The sequence below is a fragment of the Mytilus galloprovincialis genome, chromosome 3 (assembly GCF_965363235.1).
Source record: "Mytilus galloprovincialis chromosome 3, xbMytGall1.hap1.1, whole genome shotgun sequence".
Taxonomy (NCBI): Eukaryota; Metazoa; Mollusca; class Bivalvia; order Mytilida; family Mytilidae; genus Mytilus; species Mytilus galloprovincialis.
Window position 1 is genome coordinate 110,000,042 of NC_134840.1, and position 25,501 is coordinate 110,025,542.

The 25,501-nt window shown below is 32.1% G+C and overlaps 1 protein-coding gene across 2 annotated transcripts; it reads right to left on the minus strand.

The window, feature by feature from the left end:
* Window positions 1–8,909: 8,909 nt before the first annotated feature.
* Window positions 8,910–23,742, minus strand: LOC143069763 (uncharacterized). Of its 2 annotated transcripts, none has more exons than XM_076244532.1 (7): window positions 23,598–23,742; window positions 18,201–18,286; window positions 16,537–16,630; window positions 15,150–15,343; window positions 13,379–13,552; window positions 12,829–12,921; window positions 8,910–9,030 (listed from the first exon to the last, which is right to left on the minus strand). In XM_076244532.1, exons 2-6 carry the CDS (start codon window positions 18,266–18,268, stop codon window positions 12,846–12,848), a joined length of 606 nt encoding a protein of 201 aa, XP_076100647.1. In that variant the 5' UTR covers window positions 18,269–18,286; window positions 23,598–23,742; the 3' UTR covers window positions 8,910–9,030; window positions 12,829–12,845. The 2 variants fall into 2 exon arrangements, with proteins under 2 accessions (XP_076100647.1, XP_076100648.1); XM_076244533.1 differs by having other exon boundaries at window positions 23,676–23,712.
* Window positions 23,743–25,501: the final 1,759 nt, after the last annotated feature.

Consider the following 25,501-nt stretch of genomic DNA (forward strand, 5'->3'; position numbering starts at 1 on the left):
TTGACAGTATAAAGTTTTGAGCTAACAATCATTAGGGACCTCCGTCCCCTTATATGTTACCATATAATATCTACGTTTGGTTCAAATTCCTTGTAAGGATTCTGACCACCCCTTTTCTGTACTTTTTCATTTTATTATTAGTAACTATGGCCTTGATATATTGATCTTATTATGAATAGGACTCGTCCTCTCCTTTGCGACTATAAATAAAACTGGTTCAAACTTCAAATCCTTTGTATTTCAGTTATCCAGAAAACCTTTTCATTCTATGTCTGGAACTGATTACCTTTACGTTGTAGACAATGAATCAAAACTTAAATCAATAGACATTCTCTTCTTAATATACAATGATATATGTGACAATATATGCATGTTTTGTTGCAATATCATGCAAAGTTCTGGAGTTATGATCCATCAGCTGTACTTATTTCAATCTATCTAATATTTTATTAACTATGACACACCTTGGGCACATTGATCCCATGAATATGGAGCTTTCACTCATAACATGCGGTCATATGTTAAAGTTTGCTTCTTATCCTATGTACGATTCTATAGTCATTATCTGATAATCTGGAAAGACCATTTCTGCACTAATTTACATTTATTTTATCAACAATGACCTTGATCTTAGAAGTAGTGAATTAAAAATAAATTGGGATCTTAATTCCATTATATGTGACCATTCATGTACATGTCAGGTTGCAATATGATGTAAGGTATCTGATTCGGCATGTAGGAACTGAGACGTGAGAATGGCAGACAGACAGACTGATGGGTCGACAGATTGACAGACAGGTCAACAATTATGTTCCCAAGTTATTTTATCAGTATGGGGTATAAGATTAAATTAACCAAAACTTAAACTCTTCCTTAAATCAAGATATCAATAGTCTTTCAGACACGAATTATCATGCCCCCGCTCCGAAATGGGGGGTATACTGTTTTACTCCTGTCCGTCAATCCGTCCATCCATCTTTCCCATTAAATTTCCATCGTATTTTCCCAGGAACTGCAAATAACAGCAATTTGCAATATGGTATCAACATTGTCAACAGCTATGAAAAGGCTCTTTAACCTTTTGATTTAATGTCTATGTGTTAAAGTATTGAAAAATTTAAATAAATATTTGTTACGCTATTTAATAATTAAATTCTACTTGGTTTTATCAACTTTTGGATTTTGACCCTGTGAGTGAGTCTAATGCCATCTGTCAAGGATCTGCAACAATCAAAATATTCACTCGCGGCATAAACAAAGACAACCACTGAAGAGGCTACTCAAATGTGACAGGCACATGAACATATGATGGGGGTAAACAATTTGTCTAGCACTGTAATTGGATAGAAAGGATATGGTATGACAATTTATGACACAAAACCATTGTATGCAATAAGTGCATATGATAAAACTATAGCAAACTTTTATTGCTGTTCTACATCTCAAAATGACATTGTAATTGACTACTGTGATTGAAATGGTTTGCTTATTAACACTTTAATATGTTATAAATTTAGGTGCCCATTATCAGTAAAATGAACCTAATTTTGAGGGGTTGGCTATTTTTTCAATTTCAGGGGTCTGCATATGGTTCTTATCATCATTCCTCCTTGTCTGTCCTTATTTTTATGGACAATTTACGATAACATTTTGTTTTACTATGTCTAAAATGACAGTGGGTATTTAAAGGGTATATGAAGGCATGACCGCATAACCAACATTTAAAGTACTTTAACCTTGCGTTTGGAAACATCGGTATGTTTTTTTGTATGTTATAAAGTATCGATTTCTATCAGTTGGGTTTTTGGTACTTTTTGATAACAATGTAACTGAATAGATGTAACATAGATTTTTTTCTAATTGTTTCACATTTTGTCATGTCAGGGCCATTTATAGCTGACTATATGATACAGGTTTCACCCTCAGTTGTAGGCCGTACTGTGACCTATAGTTGCTTCCATCCACATCATTTTGACACTGGCGGATAGTTGTCTCATTAACAATCATAACACATCTCCTTACATCTATTTTGGATTATTCTTCCATCTTAGATCACAAATGACTACAAATGATATGTTGATATGTTTACAAAACTGACATTTATTTAATATTTTTTTAAGAAAACAAAACATGTATTGGTTGATTTAAAATTTGATATATATGGTGAAATAGTCAGATATTTATGAAATATGCGTATTGATTAAATATCAAATTGGGCAAATTGCTTGCCCAAGATTATTCATAAGCAGGTGCAAGTAAAACAATTCTGACTTTATTTTACCATTTTACTTTTATTAAAGTTAATGTCATTTAATGGTTGTATACTGCATGAAAAAATGGTATGTTTTATAAAATTACATAGATTCAACTTTTGATTTTGAAAATCACAGATAGTGGACACACATAATGCTGTAATCTAATTAACACATCATAAGCATAAATCAATTATATGAATGTTTTTATCATTATTTACAGATATCAATATAACTGCCACATTCCAAATCTTCATATGAGTTTGTATACACTTTATTCTTCTAAAAATATATGTTAATACCAACAAAATAGCTGATGATAAACACCTCAAAAAATTTACATTAAAAGTTTAAATGAGAGGCATGTTATTTCTTGATTAAAATTAAACTCACAGTTTTTGGATTCACCTTAAACTTTTTGTCAACTTTTCAACAATTGCAACAACAAATTCATGCATTAGTTTTTGAATTAACATTAATCTTAATATTCATAAACAAAAATTGGTCATGTAAATCTTACTGTACTGATATATAATTTTAAACAGATATATCATGTTAAGGAGGGGTATTTGCGAAAAATACCAGTCGAGAGAATGTTAAATTTCACGAGCCGAAAGGCGAGGGAAATTCATTCTCAAGACTGGTATTTTTCGCAAATACCCCTCAAGAACATGCTATATCTGTTTAATTACACCGAATGTTAATGTTCTAAAACGCATTGATGATCGTGACGTTACAAGCGTCCAGTCGGATAGAGTATTTTTTGGCAAATACCACGGCAGAGAGGGTAAAAAAGGCAAATCCTTTTGGCAAATACCCCGGCAGAGTTAAAAAATGAACGATATTCGTTTGATAACAGTGAATTGGTGAAAAATACACTGGCTATCAACCAATCAAAACCCAGGATTCTTACATAAGGTGTAATTATAATTATTATTGTTGTTATTATTATTATAATTTATATTTCTATCACCAATATCTTAATATAATCAGTAACAAAAAATATTCAAAAATATTAGGCTTCTAATTCTGAATTTTGGAGACACATTTAGTCTTTATAAGATTTTTCAGTGGCTCTTAAATCGAAATTTATTGAAAATTAAGCAAATAAACAACAAATTTAAAAGTATTTTAAACTAAATAAGAAATGTTTACCATATTTGACTCTTGCTATAAATGCATTGGTTTAGAAAAAAATTCCGAATACATGCAACGTTTTATGAACAGTGTATTTACAGAAATCAACCGCAAGTATGATATTTCATGTTGTCACAGGACTTTATATTACAGGATTGCTGATACTCTTTGTATTTCACATTTCATAAATATAGTCCGATGGTGGTTGATTCAAATAATTATTATGTCTGCAAAACGCGATTTACTCATACACCCTATCTATTATCCTAGTAAACCGATACAAACCAATTCAGTCGATTGGAGTATTATTAACCACAAAAAATGTTTAAAAATCAAAACATAACAGAGATTATGAAGTTTTAAAAAGTTTAAATGTTACTGAAGGTGCAGTTTTTAATGGATTGTATACCAAATGAACTGATCGGTTTACTGTTTTTATATTTATGTGTTGTATTGTCTAATGCACTCTTTATTGACACTAATTGTGTTAACAAAAAAGACTTAATGTCGATGCAAAGTTATTCATATTTCAAACTTATCAAACTATAAAAGAATATTTTAATTAAGATGTAGAGATATTGATTGAATGACTCAATAGTTTTGATTTGAAAGAAATCATTCACACGAAGTAAAAGGTTTTAACTATTTGAAGTCTGTGTGTTTTATAGGGCATGTGTGCACTTATAGAAAGTTGCTGACATGTGCATTTTGTAATATTTTCGAAGAAAGGTTTTTAGAGTAGATGTCTATATCTAACCAATACGCTTTTAATTGGAGTATTTTTCGTTTCTGGGGTTTTCTGGTGTTCTTTTATTTTTTTTTGTATACCGTATAGCGGGTTTTTTTCGCGGGTGTAAAATTTCGCGATTTACATTGAATAAGGTATACCAAATATTTTGGCGGATTCAAACTTTTAACAATACCTTTGCATGTACACTTTTAGTTTGGCGGAATTTATTTTGGCGATTTTGTTCTATCCGCGAAAATAAGCGAAAATTTACACCCCGCGAAAATATTTTAACCTTTACTGTTGAGTCTAATGTTTAGTATAGACTTCTGGTGTGGCTAGGTATTTATATATCCTGCTATTGTGTTATTTTGCTTTGGTCATTTTTGTATTCTTGTCTTTCATTTTTGTGTATGTGCTTTTTGTTTTTCTTTGTTGAAATAGTTACTTGTGTTCATAGTGATCAAGATTATAACACAAAGTTGACTGCTGTTCCACAATTTTTGACATTTTTAACTATTATGTCTGTTTGTTTTGCTCACACATTGTTGTTTATATAATAGAATCTTATGCGACTGTCATACAAGGGAGAGGTGTAGCTAGCTATAAAACCAGGTTTAATCCACCAGTTTCAACATAAGAAAATGTCTTTGCCAGGTCAGTTTACACTAATAAAGTACGGCAACATTCAAAGGGATATAATCAAAATGAAAACCACAGATGTAAATTTTGTATTTTAATATTTTCTTTATATCTTCTCAGATTGAGGTACCTTTGGATCAGCAATACCTCTGTGATAATGAATAATAAAATGTTTTGCAGCATGCTGGTCACATTTTCTCTACAGACCTGAGACATTTTCTCTTTTGACATTTTCCCTTTGCTGCAGTAAACATCAGCATGTTGGTTTTGTGTTAGGTGCTTTGCGACATATGAGCAAAAGAGAGACGAAAGATACCAGAGGGACATTCAAACTCAGAAGTCGAAAATAAGCTAATGTAAGCTAGTTATCCAGTACCTTTGTACGGAGTATGGTTGAGATAGCAAATTTGAGATTTCTCAAGTGGACTGCTGTGTGATGGGGACCTGTGAAATTTCTACTGTGAGTAACTATTTTAGGATTGCATCTTTGTAATATACGATTCCCGAAAGCTATTAAACAAAGAGTTCCAAGTGGTGAAGTTGAAATTGTCCCTTTGTAAATTTAACGGACCCCAACACGAGATGGTTGAACGTTATGGAATATCCATTTCACAGATGACAACGGATATGTTCCAATTGTCGTAACTACAATCCCGTCCCCTTTTCACCGAATGTGACATACCAAATTAGACTTATCACCGGATTTGTAGTAGTAACATGAGCAACACCATGGGTGCCACATGTGGTAGTAGGATTGGTGGGGTTCGTGTTGCTCACTCTTTGGTTTTTTATGTTGTGTTTTGTGTAATGTAGTTTGTTTGTCTTTTTCTTTTTAGCCATGGCGTTTTCGGTGTATTTTCGACTTATGAGTTTGAATGTCCCTTAGGTATCCTTCGCCTCTTTTTTACATGCTTCACATTTTTTAGTTAAAGTTAAAAACTTTAAACTTTTTTTTACCTTACAGCACATTAATGTAATTCTCAACAAGAACCTCATCAACTCTTATAATGTTTAGAGTTTAATAATTAATCATTCTAACATTAAAACATTCCAGATTATATGACATATCCAATTCGGATACTGTTCCAGTCTACATCTTACTGTTTACACATTTATTTTAAAAGTTAATAAACTGCTCCACAGAACGCAGCTTGATACAACCGTAGAGGTCCAACCCTGAACAGTTGGGGCAAGTATGGACACAACATTCAAGCTTGATACAGCTCTGAATTTGGATTGTGATTAACTATTTGACACAGCATAGGTTTCTGACACAGAATGAATGTGGTCTAAGAACTTAAAAAAGATTAATTTACCTATTATGGTCCTATATCCAAAATCTAAATGCGTGGTAAGATTCGGCATATCAAAGAACCACAAGAATTCAATTTTTGATGAAATCAAACAAAAGTTTGATTTTGGACCCTTTTGACGTCAATGTGGACCAATTTGATAATGGGGCCCAAAAATCAAAAATCTAAATACATGGTAAGATTCAGCATATCAAGGAACCCCTTATATTTAATTTTTGTTGAAATCAAGGAAAGTTTAATTTTGGACCCCGATTTGGACCAACTTGAAAACTGGGCCCATAATCAAAAATCTGAATACATGTTTATATTCAGGTTATCAAGAATTTCAAGAATTCAATTTTTAAATTTACACATCCTATCAATAAAAACCAGATGCTCCGCAGGGCACAGCTTTATACGACTACAGAGGTTGAACCCTGAACAGCATTAATGTACAATTATTTTTTTTTGCTTTTGAGCAATTCACTTTGCTGTTGAATATAAATCCCCTCAAAACAAAAAAAATTATTTCTGAAATCTGAAATGAAAATTTTTTTACCCCTAAACCCTCCCCATTGTTTTCACCTTCCCTAATCCCTTATTCCAAAAATAATCCCAATTCAAATTTCTAATTCAGTTGGCAACAATAACTACTCATTTAAATTAAAAACCAATTCTTCAGAGAACGATTGAACGTCTTTCCACCTCGATAATAAGAATGAAATTTAAAAAACGATGTTAGAAAATGTCACTCCTTGTTGATGTACTTTGGTTCTTCAAATTGATATTAAAAAATAAGATTAATAAGTATATGCAGAAGACTTAATTGTTTTATTATGAACAGAAAATAATTTTTAGCAAAGGTCAAAATCTAGAACGTCAAATTGACCATTGACCTTGACCTCAATTTCAAGGTCATAGGTCAGTGATCTCAAATCAAAAGACCCCATGTCAATCATTTGTATGGTTGTGGAGAAATACTGATTTCAAATACACAAGGGGAGAAAACTCCTATCAGGGTTAACCAAAACACTTCTTCATCTTTTATATAAGCTTTGGATTTCAAATATTTTGGCCACAAGCATCACTGAAAAGACATGTATTGTCGAAATGCGCATCTGGTGCAAAGAAAATTGGTACAGTTAATTTTATTCGACTGAAATAGGTTGAAGTTGCGCCTTTTAGTAAACAGTAATTTGGCAAACAAATCATATCATTAACTGTAACAGTTTCTTTTGAATAACGATAACAAGCAAAATTCAAAATTTATAACATGACCTTGACCTTTCACCTTGATCTCAATTTCAAGGTCATAGGTCAGTTAACTCAAAACAGAAGACCAGAGGTCAATCACTTGTATGGTTGTGGAGAAATACTGATTTGAAATACATAAGGGGAGAAAACTCCTATAAGGGTTAACCAAAACACTTTGACTGAAATAGATTGAAGTTGCGCCTTATTGTAAACAGTTATTTGGCAAACACATCATATCATTTACTGTCAGTTTCTGTGGAATAATTATAACAAGCAAAATTCAAAATTTAGAACATGACCTTGACCTTTGACCTTGACCTCAATTTCCTTCAAATGGACCAAGGACTTCATATCAAGACTGTAGGCCTCTACGACTTATAACATATGAATTCATCCAACAAATTGCCTATCTTAAATTTTCAAAGGGAAATAACTACGATAAGATGTCTTCCGATCACTCAAGTCAAAATAATATAAATAACAGTATTCTTTAAATTTTAATTGGATTGAGATTATCTCCCTTACACTGCAAATTGTCTAAATTGTCCTTTAACCAGAAAAAAACCTTGTTTCCCCCCCCCTTTTTTTCTGTCTTTAATTGCTTAATGATTTGATCCATTACCCCCTATAACCATCCCTTTGTAGTATGGAAACTTGTGGTACTATTTCAGAGAGATTTATACACTTAAACACAAGTTATTGACTGTAAACTACAAAAATGCTGATTTGAGCCCCGTTTATGGCCCCTCACTTATTGAAACCCCCCTTGGAGCAAGAACCCCAAAATTCAATTCCAGCTTTTCCTATGTAGTAAAAAACCTTGTAGTATAATTTCAGAGATATCCATACACTAAAACACAAGTTATTGTCTGTAAACTAGGAAAATGCTTCCTTTTGGCACTTTTTTTGGCCCCTTATTCCTAAATGTTCAGGGATATCAACCCCAAACTGACACCAAGCCTTCCCTTCATTATATGAAACCTTGTGGTACAATATCAGAGAGATCCATACAGTTAAACATAAATTATTGTCCCAAAACTTCAAAAATGCTTGTTTCGGCCCTTAATTCCTAGATTGTTTGCCCCATAACCCTTAAAATATATCCCAACCTTCTACTTAGTGATATAAAAATTGTGGTACAATTTCAGAGAAATTGAAATACTTATACACAACTTATTATTCTGAAACTAGATAAATGTATATGTTTTGGGCCCCTTTGGGCACCTAATTCCTAAACCCATGAGACCATAATCTCCAAAATTTATCCCAACCTTCCTTTTGTGGTTATATACATTGTGTTAAAATTTTATTGATTTCTATTTACTTATACTAAAGTTATTTTCTGGAAACCATTCATCTTTGGACGACGTTGACGATGACGACGACGACGACGATGCAGACGACGTGATACCAATATACGACCTGCAAAAATTTTTGCGGTCTTTTAAAAATATTTTAATTTAATTGACACATCAAATCATTCTATAAAACATAGCTATTTCCATTGTTTAATGTAACTGTCACATTTCAAAACTGCATTGGAATTGTTATACACTTTATTCCTATGTGTTCCATCAACAAAATGTCTGTTAACAACTAAATAACTTACAACAAAATTTAATTACAGACATGTTATTTCTTTAACACTCAAAACTTCTGGATTCATCTTCCAGAAATTCCCTGCTGATATTTTTTCTAATCACAGTCACAAATATTTTTAAAATGCCTGAAAATAGATGAAATAAAGCAAATCATTAGCATTACTAAATTTTTTTGATTAAGAATTTTTGTAATGTTAAATTCTCTCTTATTATAAGTAACATGATAACTATATTTGGTATGTGCATATCTTGCAAGGTCCTCATGCTGGTTAGACAGTTTTCACTTGACTTCGACCTTTGATTATTCAACTTTCTTTCAGAAACTATGCATAGTTTTACAAAAACTTAAGGAAGTTATTAGTTTTGTATATTTAAATGAACTTGTAAACTCATACTGTTACATCAATAAATTTTTATCTTACTGCTAAAAAAACTAGAGGCTCTCAAGAGCCTGTGTCGCTCACCTGTTACTGTATTCACTGATGTCGGCCATCTTGGGTGGTAGGCGGGGTCATTAGACACTTTTTTTAAATAGATACCCTAGTAATGATTGTGGCCAGCTGGTTTGGTTAAATTTGGCCCATAGTTATAGAAAAGAAGATTTTTGTACAAGTTACAACAAGAGTGCACACACTGAAATGTCTCGCCTTCTTTACTAATCATTGATATTATGTTGATACTCCTAAATATAAAGCTTTATTACGACTGTCACATAAACTTAACATGAACCATGAGGTCAAGGTCAGTTGAACCATATGCCAGGCAGATATGTACAGCTAACAATGCTTCCATACAACAAATATAGTTGACCTATTGCTTATAGTTTAAGAAAATAGACCAAAAAACAAAAACTTAACACTGAGCAATGAACCGTGAAAACCAGGTCAAGGTCAAATAAAACCTGCAAGACTGACATATAGATCATAAAATATTTCCATACATCAAATTTAGTTGACCTACGACATATAGTATTAGGTAAAAAGACCAAAACTCAAAAACTTAACTTTGACCACTGAACCATAAATATGAGGTCAAGGTCAGATGACATCTGCCCGCTAGACATGTACACCTTACAATCATTCCATACAACAAATATAGTAAACCTATTGCATAAAGTATGAGAAAAACAGACCAAAACAAAAAACCTTAACTATAACCACTGAACCATGAAAATGAGGTCAAGGTCAGATGACATCTGCCCGCTAGACATGTACACCTTACAATCATTCCATACAACAAATATAGTAAACCTTTTGCATAAAGTATGAGAAAAACAGACCAAAACACAAAAACTTAACTATAACCACTGAACCATGAAAATGAGGTCAAGGTCAGATGACACCTGCCAGTTGGACATGTACACCTTACAGTCCTTCCATACACCGAATATACTAGACCTATTGCTTATAGTATCTGAGATATGGACTTGACCACCAAAACTTAACCTTGTTCACTGATCCATGAAATGAGGTCGAGGTCAAGTGAAAACTGTCTGACGGGCATGAGGACCTTGCAAGGTACGCACATACTAAATATAGTTATCCTATTACTTACAGTAAGAGAGAATTTAACATTACAAAAAATCTGAACTTTTTTTTCAAGTGGTCACTGAACCATGAAAATGAGGTCAAGGACAATGGACATGTGACTGACGGAAACTTCGTAACATGAGTCATCTATATACAAAATATGAAGCATCCAGAACTTCCACCTTCTAAAATATATAGCTTTTAAAAAGTGAGCTAACACCGCCGCCGCCGCCGCCGCCGCCGCCGCCGAATCACTATCCCTATGTCGAGCTTTCTGCAACAAAAGTTGCAGGCTCGACAAAAATGAGGAAAAGTTGTTCAATATTGACTATAAAGGACAATAACTCATTAATGGGTTCTCTGACAATTTTGGTCATGTTGACTTATTTGTAAATCTTACTTTGCTGAACATTATTGCTGTTTAAAGTTTATCTCTATCTATAAAAGTATTCAAAATAACCAAAAACTGCGAAATTTTCTTAAAATTACCAATTTTAGGGCAGCAACCCAACAACGGGTTTTAGGATTCATCTGAAAATTTATGAGGGGATAGGTCTTATTCTGATGGACATTTAAATCTTGAAAGATTTGCCCTAAATGTCTTAGTTTTAAAGATATAAAGCAAAAACTGCATTTTATCACTATGTTCTAATTTTAGCCATGTTGTCCATTTTGTTTGGTAGGTGGGGTCATTGGACACATTTTTTAATCTATATACCACAATTATGATTGTGGCCAAGTTAGTTCAAATTTGGCCCAGTAGTTTCAGAGAAGAAGATTTTTGTACAAGTTGTTAAAATTGACTATAAAGGGCAATAACTCCTTAAGGGGTTGACTGACAATTTTTGTCATGTGACTTATTTGTAGGTCTTATTTTGCTGAACATTACTGCTGTTTACAGTTTATCTCTATCTATAATAGTATTCAAGATAATAACCAAAAACTGCCAAATTTTCTTAAAATTACCAATTCAGGGGCAGCAACCCAACAACAGATTGTCTGATTCGTCTGAAAATTTCAGGGCAGATAGATCTTGACCTCATCAATAATTTTACCCCCATGTCAGATTTGCTCTAAATGCTTTGGTTTTAAAGATATAAGCCAAAATATAATTTTCCCCCTGCGTTCTATTTTTAGCCATGGTGGCCATCTTGGTTTGATGGCGAGAGCATCGGACACATTTTTTTAAAAAGATACCCCAAGGATGATTGTGGCCAAGTTAGTTCAAATTTGGCCCAGTAGTTTAAGAGAAGAAGATTTTTGTACAAGTTACAAAAAATGATGAAAAAGTTGTTAAAATTGACTATAAAGGGCAATAACTCCTTAAGGGATTGACTGACAATTTAGGTCATGTTGACTTATTTGTAGGTCTTATTTTGCTGAACATTATTGCTGTTTACAGTTCATCTCTATTTATAATAGTATTCAAGATAATAACCAAAAACTGCAAAATTTCCTTAAAATTACCAATTCAGGGGCAGCAACCCAACAACAGATTGTCCGATTCGTCTGAAAATTTCAGGGCAGATAGATCTTGACCTGATCAACAATTTTACCCCCATGTCAGATTTGCTCAAAATGCTTTGGTTTTAAAGATATAAGCCAAAATATACATTTTACCCCTGGTGTTCTATTTTTAGCCATGGTGGCCATCTTGATTTGATGGCCAGGTCATCGGACACATTTTTTTAAAAAGATACGCCAAGGGTTATTGTGGCCAAGTTTGGTTAAATTTGGCCCAGTAGTTTCAGAGGAGAAGATTTTTGTAAAAGTTTACGGACGCCGGACGACGGACGCCAAGTGATGAGAAAAGCTCACTTGACCTTTCAGTTCAGGTGAGCTAAAAAGCATCCTATTGTGTTTCTTTTGTGTCGTTTGTTTCCTCTTATATTTGAGTGTTAATTCATATTATTATAAGACGTGTCACAGTACTTTTCTATCCCCAATTCATGTATTTAGTTTTGATGTTATATTTGTTATTCTCATCGGATTTTGTCTAATGCTTAGTTCGTTTCTGTGTGTTACACTTAAATGTTGTGTTGTCATTCTCTTATATTTAATGTGTTTCCCTCGGTTTTGGTTTGTGACCAGATTTGTTTTTTCATGGACGAACCGACAAACGGAAGAATGCATGGATGGACGGACAAACAGATGGACGCACAGACCAGATAACATAATACCCATCTTTTATTGTAGGTGGGGCATAAAAATGACCAACTTTATCATCAATCAAGAACCATTTCTTTAAAATGAATAAGTGTAAGAAACATTTAAATAGGCTCACAGAAATTACCCAAACTCTCTGTAAATAATGTTCATCCTTTCAGGTAAAATAAGTCTAAATGCCATGTGTCAAGTCTTAACAATACCATGCAGAGTGTACTACAATAATACCTAGTTTTAAGTTACTGTCAGCTTTTCCCTTTATTTTCAATTGTGGTAGATTTATTTCCCCTGTTGACCTCTATTTCCTGTGTTTTATTATATCTGAAAAAAAATTAAAACAGGTTCCAGTTAAAATTCAATGTTAAAAATATTGTTCAATAATAGTTTGGTAAATTGTTTGGGATGACTGTGAATATAGCAATTGCACCTTATATAATTATATATTTTCATATTTGTTTAATGAAAATTTTACACTAAATCAATGACTAAAATTGAATGATTTGTTTATTTTGCATAAGAATGTTTATAAATGTAATGTATATGAAGCTTTTTGCACACACTTTGCTACTTGCTGTCTGTAAATCTAAATTTGCGACAGTAAAACTACTAATGGACATCCTCAAGCAGCAATACAGTTATCTCTTAATGTTCCAAAACCTAAGTCTACTGATGTAGAATCAACAAAGTCTAAAATCTAACATTATTCTAGACAAACCATGTTTGTAGTAACGGTTCCCTTACTGTTTACCTCACATCTACAAATTACAAATATACCTACATCCCTATTAAAAAATTCAGACTGAGGCCAAACAACAGCATAAGACCAAGCAATCGTTGATTAGAAAAATCTTCAGACATGAGAAAACTTTGTTTATAATTCTTTGGTTGATATTTCTGTGACGGAGATCGGAACCGACGTACATCCATTGGAGAAGGTGCACCATGTGTGTACCTGAAAATAAACAATAATAGGTTTTAAAAATATCCTTCTTACATTTTATGATTCCAATGTTTTTATGATATGTTTTGTTTCATTGGTGAGTGTCATGACAACAAAAAAGGTTTTTGCATGTTTATATCCCAGGCTAAATAGTTCTGTAAGTTTTAATATTAAATCATGTCAGTTTAAAGGGACTAAAAATTATAATCTACTAACAGCCAAAGCAACACAGTAGCAGCAAAAAACACTTGATTGATAAAAAAAAATGTGATACCAATAACAGATTTCCTGGATCACCTTCATCAGATACACTAATATTATAAAGATCAGAAGAATTTGAAGAAAAACATTATTAAAAATTTACTATAAAGGGCAATAACTCCTTAGGGGGTCAATTGATCATTTTGGTCATGTTGACTTATTTTTAGGTCTTACTTTGCTGTACATTATTGCTGTTAAAAGTTTATCTCTTTCTATAATAATATTCAAGATAATAACCAAAAAGACAAAATTTCCTTAAAATTACCAATTCAGAGGCAGCAACCTAATAACTATTGTCTGATTCATCTGAAAATTTCAGGGCAGATAGATCTTGACCTAATAAACAATTTGACCCCCCACATCAGATTTGCTCTAAATGCTTTTTTTTTGCGATATAAGCCAAAAACTGCATTTTACTCCTATGTTCTATTTTTAACCATGGTGGCCATCTTGGTTGGTTGGCCGGGTCACCAGACACATTTTTTAAACTAGATACCCAAATGATGATTGTGGCCAAGTTTGCTTTAATTTGGCCCAGTAGTTTCAGAGGAGAAGATTTTTGTAAAAGATTACTAAAATTTACTAAAAATGGTTAAAAATTGAATATAAAGGACAATAACTCCTTAAGGGGTCAACTGACCATTTTGGTAATGTTGACTTTTTTGTAAATCTTATTTTGCTGAACATTATTGCTTTTAACAGTTTATCTCTATCTATAATAATATTCAAGATAATAACCAAAAACAGAAAAATTTTGTCAAAATTACCAATTTCAGGGGCAGCAACCTAACAACGGGTTGTCAGATTCATCTGAAAATTTCAGGGCTAATAGATCTCAAAAACTGCATTTTAACCCTATGTTCTATTTTTAGCCATGGCAGCCATCTTGGTTGGTTGGCCAGGTCACCAGACACATTTTTTAACTAGATCCACCAATGATGATTGTGGCCAAGTTTGGTTTTATTTGGCCCAGTAGTTTCAGAGGAGAAGATTTTTGTAAAAGTTAAGACGACGGACGACAGACAACGACAGACGATGCCAGATGCCAAGTGATGAGAAAAGCTCCCTTGGCCCTTTGGGCCAGGTGAGCTAAAAAAGGATTTGAAGAAAAACATTATTATCTCTTGAAGGGATTTAGGTTTTTGGTCAAAGGTGACCATCCTAAACAATGGAAATGGGGAAAAAATTAGCTGAAGCTTTAAAAACAATACAATACTACTTAAAGTCTTTTAGATTCTACATTTATATGTCATTGGCAAATTTTAGTATTTATTTTTGTTAGGGTTAAATCATTACAATTACAACAGAAGACTGCTTAATACAAAATTCAAAAACAAAAGTTACTGACCTCATGCCTCCACCTTGATTTATATTCTCAGAATCATTCTCCTTTATTTTCATCTTTATAACCCTCTGTACACCAGCTAAATATTTGTCATAAGTCTTTTTCTTAGCAGGTGTACTTATAGTTGTATAAGCTTCTTTAAGTCGTATAAATTTGTCATGTGTTTTTGGATCTTGTGGATTCAAATCTGGATGCAGCTGAAATATACGGTATTCATAAAATAATTTAAAATACAGAAGAGTTAGAAGCTAACAAACATAATTAACCCTGTCACATTCTATATGTGCAAGACTCTAGTTGGGAGCCTCTTTTTCAGACAGTGGTACAGTCTTTAGTTGTTGTCTGTCATATTCATTTTTTAATTTGTTTATTGTTTTGTCATAAATCAAGTTGTTTATCATGGTTTTTTTTACTTGAATAGTTTCATCATGTCAGAGTCTTTCACTACTGACTATACACTGTATGGTATGGGTTTTGCTCATTGTTGAAGGTCTTATAGTGACCTTTTGTTGCTTTAATCTGCCTTTTATTTGGATTGTTGTCAGGGGGATTCAGGATTTTAGGTTAGGAAAACCCGTGCTATGCAAATTTTAGGGGGGGCATGCCTGCTACGCCCAACCTGAGTCCGCCCCTCCTGGTCTCCTCTGTAATTATACTACATCAGTTTATTATATAAGGACATATTTCAGTAGCAATTATAACTTGTGGAATTTCAATTTTTGATGATTTCCTGGAAATAAATATACAACTTAATAAAACTGTTAAACATGCTAAACAATGAATAAAATAAAATTGTGAATGGAAATGGGGAATGTGTCAAAGAGACAACAACCTGACCATAGAACAGACAACAGCAGAAGGTCACCAATAGGTCTTCAATGCAGCGAGAAATTCCCACACCCGGGGGCGTCCTTCAGCTGGCCACTAAACAAATATATATATCGGTACTAGTTCAGTGATAATGAAAGCCATACTAAACTCCAAATTATACACAAGAAATTAAACTAAAATTAAAAATAATACAAGACTAACAAAGTCCAGAGGCTCCTGACTTGGGACAGGCGCAAAAATGCAGCAGGTTAAACATGTTTATGAGATCTCAACCCTCCCCCTATACCTCTAGCCAATGTAGAAAAGTAAACGCATAACAATATGCACATTAAAATTCAGTTGAAGAGAAGTTTGAGTCTGATGTCAGAAGATGTAACAAAAGAAAATAAACAAAATGACAATAATACATAAATAACAACAGACTACTTAAGTACACATTTTAAAATGAAAATTGGTAGATATTTAAAAATAATTAATCCACAGTACTTTTAACATGCTTAACTTTGAATTAAATAATCTCCTTATTTCTTTATCAATACATTGCAATACATGATCCTACCTTTTTAGACATTTCCCTATATGCTGCCTTGATTTCCTCTTGTGATGCTTTTTGTTCTACACCAAGCAGCTGGTAATGTGTCTTTGACATACATCTACAAAGGGATAAACATTGAAGCAATTGGCAAATATTAAACAAATATAATTATCATATATAATTAAAACGTGTAATGAAGTTGGGTGAGAGAGCTAATCTTGACATGCTTGAGGTCCAATTTTTTTTTAATCAAGAGACTGTTTTTTTAAATACTGCAAACTAAGAAAGCAATATGTAACCTCAATAATTAACAAACTGTATGAAAATAAATTAGAGTCACCAAAGAGCCTGTGTCACTCACCTGTCAACATGTTCATCTTCAACAATGGTCATTTGTAGGTCACTAAAATATCATTATTATGTATATGTTTTACTTTATTGAGGGCTAATTGACAATTTCAGTCATGTTGACATATTTGTAGATCTTGTACATGTCCTGCTGATTTTGTTTTGGATTTTTTTTAAGGATTCTATCTACACTTGTACTGTATCTTTTATACTGTTAATGATAATAGACAAAAAAAAATGGTAAAAATCATCTTAAAATGGCATTAACTCTTAAAATGAGTCAACCAAAGATTTCACCATGTGGCTTATTTGTTGATTTTGTCTTGGTGATAGTTTTTGCTATCTAAATTTCTTTTCTGTCTGCCATGTCTATAATAAATATCAAGATTGAAAAGCAATATGAAAAACCATCTTTAAAGAACAATAACTTCAATGAAGACAATGGAAGAGTTGTCTGATAATTTTTGTCCTTTTTACTTATTTGAAGATATAGTCTTGTTGATCATTTTTGGCTATTCACCATGTTTATAGTTTCTTCCTACTATTTGAAATGTAAGGTGACAATGCAAAAAGCTGATAAAAATTGTCATCAAAGAGCAATAAGTCCAATAAGGAGTCATCCTACAATTTCCGCCATTATAGACTTAATTAAAGATCTTGTCTTGCTGATAGACTTAATTAAAGATCTTGTCTTGCTGATAGACTTAATTAAAGATCTTGTCTTGCTGATAGACTTAATTAAAGATCTTGTCTTGCTGATAGACTTAATTAAAGATCTTGTCTTGCTGATAGACTTAACTAAAGATCTTGTCTTGCTGATAGACTTAATTAAAGATCTTGTCTTGCTGATAGACTTAATTAAAGATCTTGTCTTGCTGATAGACTTAATTAACTAAAGATCTTGTCTTGCTGATCACTTTTTCTAATATAAAATTTTCAAAATAATCAGCAAACATTAAATAAAAATAACGACTAGTGAAATTTGACACTTATAGGCAACATGGGCAATAAGTTGAATAACTCTTATAAGATGACATCTGACATTTTTAATGCAAACAGACAGCAGATAGATCACTTCAAACTGAACATATCTACCCCTTTACAATTTCTCCATTTAACAATATTTAAATGGTTTTCAAGATATTAGACAAAACTTGCATTTACCACTATGTTCAATTTTATCCATGTCGTCAAGACGTCAACCTTCATTTGACCTTTGTTATCCAGCACATTTTTAAACTAGATACCCTAATGATGATTGTGAAAAAGATTGGTTAAGTCTGTCCCATCATTTGAACTTTCCACCAGGTGAGCGGGTAAGAATAAAAAAGTCAATTTACCTCACTGTGTACAGTAAACAAGGACAAATCTTTCCATTGTTCCTTGCAATAACTTGTCCAAACATCATTATTCCTTCAAAATGCAGCTGTTAAAAAAAAAAAGTTTTATTTAAAGTTGGTTATATCATGTATATAGCATTCCAAACATTTATAAGCTCTGGTAACTTGACACACTTGATGGTACCAAATTCACCTTCATTTATTCAAAAAAAAAGGCATGGGACTTTTTAGTAATTATCTTGAGAATTCATCTTTAGATTTATACATTGCCATGATTGTACAATTATATATTATTCATGTTATTGATAATCATGACTATTTTGTGTATCACTATCTTTAGGTATACATGAATAGATAGAAGGGATGGCAACAAGTAGAGTACTCGCTTGGTAGGTCGATGTCATCATATTATAATTAAGTTTATGAAAGGTTATCACCAAAATACCACATCCCAACAAAAAAATCAAATCTTTTCACTGGACTAAAGATTTAATCGAGTACTCACGAGTATTATGACAGAGTACCAGATTTTTAAATTACAGATCTTTTGACATTCCTAATATTTAGCGATGTTCAAAGAGGTGCATCAGGATGGAATATTATACAAAAATTGATAAGCAATGTGTAGTTTCTTAGAAAAAACAATTATATTTCATTTGCTTTTTTGGGGGCAAAATGGGATTAAGTGTGTACATACTACACGGTGCAATTTGGTACAGTGATTTTTTTCCTTTCTACCATATTCTACTTTGAGTCTGTCATGACTGCCTATCACATATTGAAATAAATGGCACGTACTTGTGTAATAGCTTTTACAGAACACAATAAAGATAAAATGTATGGCCATACTTGTATACATGGGTTTTTTCTCTTCAATATCATGATTCATGGTTATACAAATTTTATATAAACTGTATGTTAGCATGTTTAAATTTGTTTAATTATCGCATGGTAATTTCTCAATTGTTTCTGGTTATATTCTTTTTTTTATCAGATTTGGAATAATAGAAGAAAGTAAAATCACAAAAATACTGAACTCAGAGGAAAATCAATTCGGAAAGTCCATAATCACATGGCAAAATCAAATAACAAAACGCATCAAAAACGAATGGACAAGAACTGATTTACCATACATGCCATAGGTTTCATTCTTTATTTGCATAAATTTCAGTTGTTAAGTTTTTCAATATTCTTTAATGACATAAACATGATAAACACCTATTTGATAAATACGCCGGATGGTGGACAGAATTTTAACTGTGCAATTGGAAGAACTTCAACAGTTTGGGAAGAAACTACCTAAATAGTGTTTATACCTATATACATGATATAGAGGGGTGATCCTTCTATAGACATGATAGAGGGATATAATTGTTTAGACTGGAATTTTAGCAAAACATGCCAAATGCCATGAATGCACATTTTCTACTTATTATGGCATGTAAATCCAGTCTAAAGAAATACAGGCTTACATGTAGCTCTCTATAGAGGTATATATTCAGAGGGTCAATCCCAACCTGTTCAAGAGGTTCTAAGTTTTGGAAATTTGCTAAATAGATATGATAGAGTCACAGAATAGAAGTTCCTTCATAATATAAGTTCCAAAAGGAAAAAATATTCTGGAATATTATTTCCACAGGAATAAATATTACAGTAAACAAGGAAAATGTTCCTCACTGAATTATGGTATAGAATATTTGTTCCAACATGTCCAACAGGAATAAATATTATGACAATGTTTATAACAAAGTTTCCATTGGAACTTCTGTTACATGTAGCAGGAACAAATATACGTTGACAATTGGTAGCAATTTAACTGGTACCATTGCAAACTCGTACCACGTCAATTTGTACATTTGTACCACTAAAAGTCATCTTGTACCAACGTAAACTCGTACCATTCAGAACTTGTACCACATCAAAAAAAATATATTCCAGTGATACACAAGGCAGCTAATTTCCATTTTTTTTTTATTAGATCAAATATAACGTCAGTGGCAACTAAAAATTCTAATTATAAACACCATCTCAAGGGACGTACCTTAACTGCTGATTGCTTTATTTACATAGTCTGGCATGCAAGAACAAGATTACATCCAAGGAACATGATGAAGGATAATGACACAGTTTTTGTCAAATTGAAAAGTAAACATTGTTTGTAAATACAAATGCTTGACTATACCTTAAATGGAATGCATATATCCAAACTAATTTATTAAAAGCAGTATATATAATCTAGATATCAAACAATTCCCTGACCACATGTTTCTTTTGTTGACAACTATGTCACATGTGCACTTTTTATGGGGAAAATACTGGGGAAACACCTATATATATAGCAGACGACACTGTCTAGTTATCAGATTATCAGGTTATTTATAGACTGTGAGTTATTTATAGACTGTGAGTTAAAATAAACAGCTGAATTGGAGTGCCAGGAAAAGAGTTCAACTTGGTATATATATAATTCCTTATTGACACACCATTTGAAGGCATGTAAATAAGTTGGTACAAGTTTAAAATGGTATGAATTTACTGTGGTACCAGTTTGCATTGGTAAGAGTTTGTTTTTAGTGGTAGGAGTTGGCATTAGTAAGAGCATGCAATGGTAGGAGATAACTATGATTCATAGGATAGACTAGGAATTATAGTTATCCCGTACCATTGTAAACTCGTACCAACGTCAACTCGTACCACTAAAAAAAAACTTGTACCAATGCAAACTCGTACCACTGCTAACTCGAACCAACTTATTTAAATACATTTAAATGGTGTTAAATAATGAATATATACTTTACTTTTACTCAATATCTCTCGAGTCTGTAAAATATATATAATTTGAAAGTACAATGACCAATTTGTAGCTAATGTTCCTTGTCTATTGGTCCTGCATAGAAAATACTTGAGACTGGTTTTTTTTTTAATTACTTATATTTGTAATATTATTAAAGTTTCACCCCAATAAAATATTTATTTTTCATGAATAAATCTTAGCAGTTAAAACGGTTAATCAAAATGATTTCCAAAATGAAATTCTTACTGTATATAAATAACAATGAAATGTAACTGTTTCCTGTTACGGGGTTCCCCGAATTTTCCCGCCAAAAAGCACATGGCTTCCAACAATTGTAAACATAGCATTCGATTTGTGATAATGGATTACAGCTTTAATTAATTTATTTGGATATAGATATTCAACTTAAGGTACAGTTAAAGCAATGTTTTTTTTACTTTCTTCTGGATTAAAACTACTTTGAAAGATCAGTTTAAAAAATAAAGCTTATAAAACATTCGTATTTTTGTCTAAGCTTTCCTTAAAATCCAGTATAAAATTCAAGTAATTCAACTTTATTTTTATTAAGTTCACAAAAAAAACAACCCATAAAACATTCATGTTTTTTAATATATTTTTAATGGTACGACTTCCCAGTGGTACGAGTTTACGTTGGTACGAGTTAACTTTTTTGGTACGAGTTAACGTGGTACGAGTTTTCCGTGGTACGAGTTAACTTGCTTCCATAGACTAGTACTGTAGTTATATTTTTATATCTCATATTAAGAGGTTTTTGTCATTCTGCAAAAAATTGAGGTCATTCTCAGTTGATTTGAGGATGTGAAAAAATACACAAATATGACAGAAACTATTGAATTATTTAAACTGATATAATATGTATAAATTTATTTATTTTAATAGTGGTACTGTCATGACTGTGAGGAAAATTTTTAGTATGGTACTTGAACTAAAGTGTGTATTCTTGTGGTTGTGTTGTGCTGTTGGGTGTCTAAGTTCACTCGTACAAGGACGATCGCGACAAATGCCAAACTTGTATATTATTTAACAGGGTTACCCTTGAAATCTACTGGGAGCATGATTAAGGAAATCCTCGTCACATAATTAAATAAATGGATACTGGTGCAGTCTGAACAAAGTCTTGTAAGTGAACATAATCTTGAAGTCGAGTTAAAGTTCAAAACTGTATTATTAAAATCACATGACAATAAAAAAGTTACAAGTATAACCAGGCAGGGGACTTACTGAAATAAGTGATTTTTAAATCACTTATTTGAGTAGCAAATTCGAGGTTTTGTCACAAATTGGGATTTTGTATTTTTTTCAAAATTTTAAACACATAGGTCATGTAGGTTTAAATAACATCTTTTAATTAGTAAAATTAAAAAAATATGAACTTTTTGCTTCTTTTAAGTAGCAAGGTTTATGCCTTTGATGCTATCATTTACCTGAAAATTCTATTTTAGTTGAAAAAATGCTATAATAATGGCTTTACATAATGAACTGATACTTTCTTAAAAGATTTTTCACAGCAGTGGGAGTATTTTTCCTGTGAAGTTCAAGGTTTCATCTTTCAGATTATGTAATAAAATTCTACTGTTCGCGATAAATATTTCACTGTTCGGGGGTGTTGAAATTAGTGGGGGTTATTAAAAGAATGATACTTAAAGAAATGATTTTTGGGAAGGAAATTGAGGTCTGATACTTAAACAAGTGATTTTTATGTCATTATCCTAGATTAAGTACAAGGTCATCACCTGAAATGACCTGGTCATCCTAGACAACACAGATGTTGGTTCTGATAAGTTTAGAAACATAATTAGTCCCTGGATCATTAGTATTCTATATTTAAAGCTACACTAATATCAAATCACTTCTTCTAGTGATTAATTTGTACTTCTTAAATAGGTGATTATTAAAGAAAGACAACTCTAACTTCCAACCTTTATGGAAATAATGTTACTTGAATCAGTGATTTAGAAAATCACTTATTTAAGTAAGTCCCCTGACTGATAACAAAAAGTACATCTAACTTCAGTCTCAACAATACAGGTCTCCTATCTAGAGGGGGGATAGGACCTTTATCGGGACTCCGGGATCGGGTGTTTTTAAGCTCGGGATTTCGGGATTTACCCCTTCGGGATCTGGGAATTCTTTTTTTCAAATTTCGGGATCCGGGATTTAACTTTATTTAAATTCGGGACCTCGGGATTTCGTGTTTTTAAGCCCGGGATTTCGGGATCAGGACCCCTCCTACCCCCCCTCTATCTACGGTATATAAACGCTACTGTCCTCTCCTCTAAATTCTCTCTCTTATATCAAGCTCTTTCTCTCTTTTATATGACTTCTACAAGCGGGCGTATACAAATATAGACTACTAGGGCAACCAGTAGTCTATATAATATAATCTCTGATGATCTCTAACTGTATCAAATGGCTATGTGTGAAAATACAGATGTATGTAAAACTCCTACAATCAGATAACACACTTGACTTGACATGTGAAAATGTTACATAAATTTACTTATGTAATTTTGAAATTTTTTATCTATATCCTCCAGTAGAACATTTTGAATAATTTGAACTGAAATATGTATATAATGTACCTCGTCCCCAACTACAGATGACCTGTAATAGATACTGATCCTGCTGATGACATTCTGTAAGTAGCATTCAAAACATACCGATCACTTGACACTGCTAAACATGATGAAATAATATTGGTGCCCTCTCCGAAATGAAAGCGAAAGTAAGACCAAATTGCGGGTGTCGCAAAATAAAGTTAAATACCAAACCGAATTAACCTAAAACATGTTTAACAACGTACTCATTAAACACTAATATCGATAAGAAACATAATGCAGAATTTTGGATGACTGTTGAAAGCTTATCTGCTATATTCCTTGATAAACTTTTTTGATTTTTTGGGGGTATTCTACCCCGGACTTACAATTTTTTTACTGCAATTTTATCATTACATTACAAATGTATTATCATAATTTGCTACATTCAATATGTACTAAACCTTATTTTAAAAGAATAAAACTTATCATAATTCCAATTATTTTACTTTTTTTATGAATTCAAATATTATGTTGTATTGTATATTTTGTTTTTAAAGTTACGATGATTATTCTGCTCAGTAATGTTTTAATTATTGCAGTGTTTGGTTGAATAATTACCAAATTGTTTTTGAGAAGTATCCGAATTTTTTGTTAAAAATATCAAAGTTCTAAACACACAACTTTTTTTCTTCCGTCAGGATAATCAGGAGCTTTACTGTGAAATGTTTTATATACTAGAATTAGTTTATGATATGAAATTCTGTTTCAAAATCTTCACCATTATAGTCTGTAAAAAATAAATCGATTGTAGTAGAAGAAAGGGGTGTCTTAAACTATTATTGCTGCACTTTGTATTTGGTTTTTTTTTTTTTTTTTTTCATTATTTGGTTTTTTTTTCCCGCTACAGTTATCCAATACTGTGCATTTGTAGTCAAATATTGGTAGTATATAAAGATAATAAAATATAAATTTTACTTTTGTGGTTTAATAATTGGCAGTGGCCTATTTTACCGTCTCTGGCAAAAAAAAGCCTCCTTGGCGCTATTTTGCCGGCTCCCGCAAAATAACGATTTATATAGAGTTTTGCTATCTTGCCGGTCTTAATTAAGATTATAATTGAAGTATAAAAATTAAGAATAGAAAAAATATACAAACATACACTTTAAAAATGAATCTCTATACCAAAATGTCTACTTCAAAAATTTATTTAAGGATGTAGTCTTCTGACTTTTCAGTCTCGTTCGGTCTCGTCGAAATCTCGTTCTTGAATTATTTCCAAAACATGTGATACAAGCGGAAATCATCAATGAATTTTAAAAATACATGTATTAAAATCAAATATAAATCTGTGAAAAAATTGTGTACTTACAATGAACGGTTTTTGAGTAATTCAGTTTTCAAATTTTACGACCAATCAAGTCAGTATTTTTAGCCAAAATTTTGAGAAAATGGGTTAGGGATACAAAAAATGATTTTACAAGAATCATGTACATCCCATATCCTTTTGGTCTTTTCAAATTTCTTAGATCATTTATAACAAAAAAAGTTGAAATAATATGCATTTTGTTCTTAAAACTGAGAAAAATCACAAAAATACAAAATTGACAGCATGGTAAATTTTACACAAAAAGCGTCAAAATATGATAAAACTTTCTTATATTAACACCTACCTATAGTTTTTTTAGTAAAATTTATTCAGATTAGTCCACATCATCTTTATAGAAAGTATGAAAAAAAGTTTAAATGTGGAACTGTGATTTTTTTCAGGACTATAGCCCAAAGACAGATAAAAATCGATGAAAAATGGAAAAATCATCAAAATTGAGCATTTTCAAAGGGTCGTAGCAAAAAAAAGAAGTGCACCACCATATGATTTTTTTCTTCACCAATTATTTTGTTACAGTCTTATAAACCCAAAAATCAGGTTACGAAAAAACGTTTGACGA

Coding starts and splice junctions, on each gene's coding strand:
- LOC143069763 (XM_076244532.1), bottom strand. CDS start 18,268: ATGATGTTTGGACAAGTTATTGCAAGGAACAATGGAAAGATTTGTCCT. Junction 16,631..18,200: donor TGTTTACTGTACACAGTGAG/GTAAATTGACTT, acceptor ATCCCTTTGTAG/ATGTATGTCAAAGACACATT. Junction 12,922..13,378: donor CTGAATTTTTTAATAGGGAT/GTAGGTATATTT, acceptor ATTTTTTTTCAG/ATATAATAAAACACAGGAAA.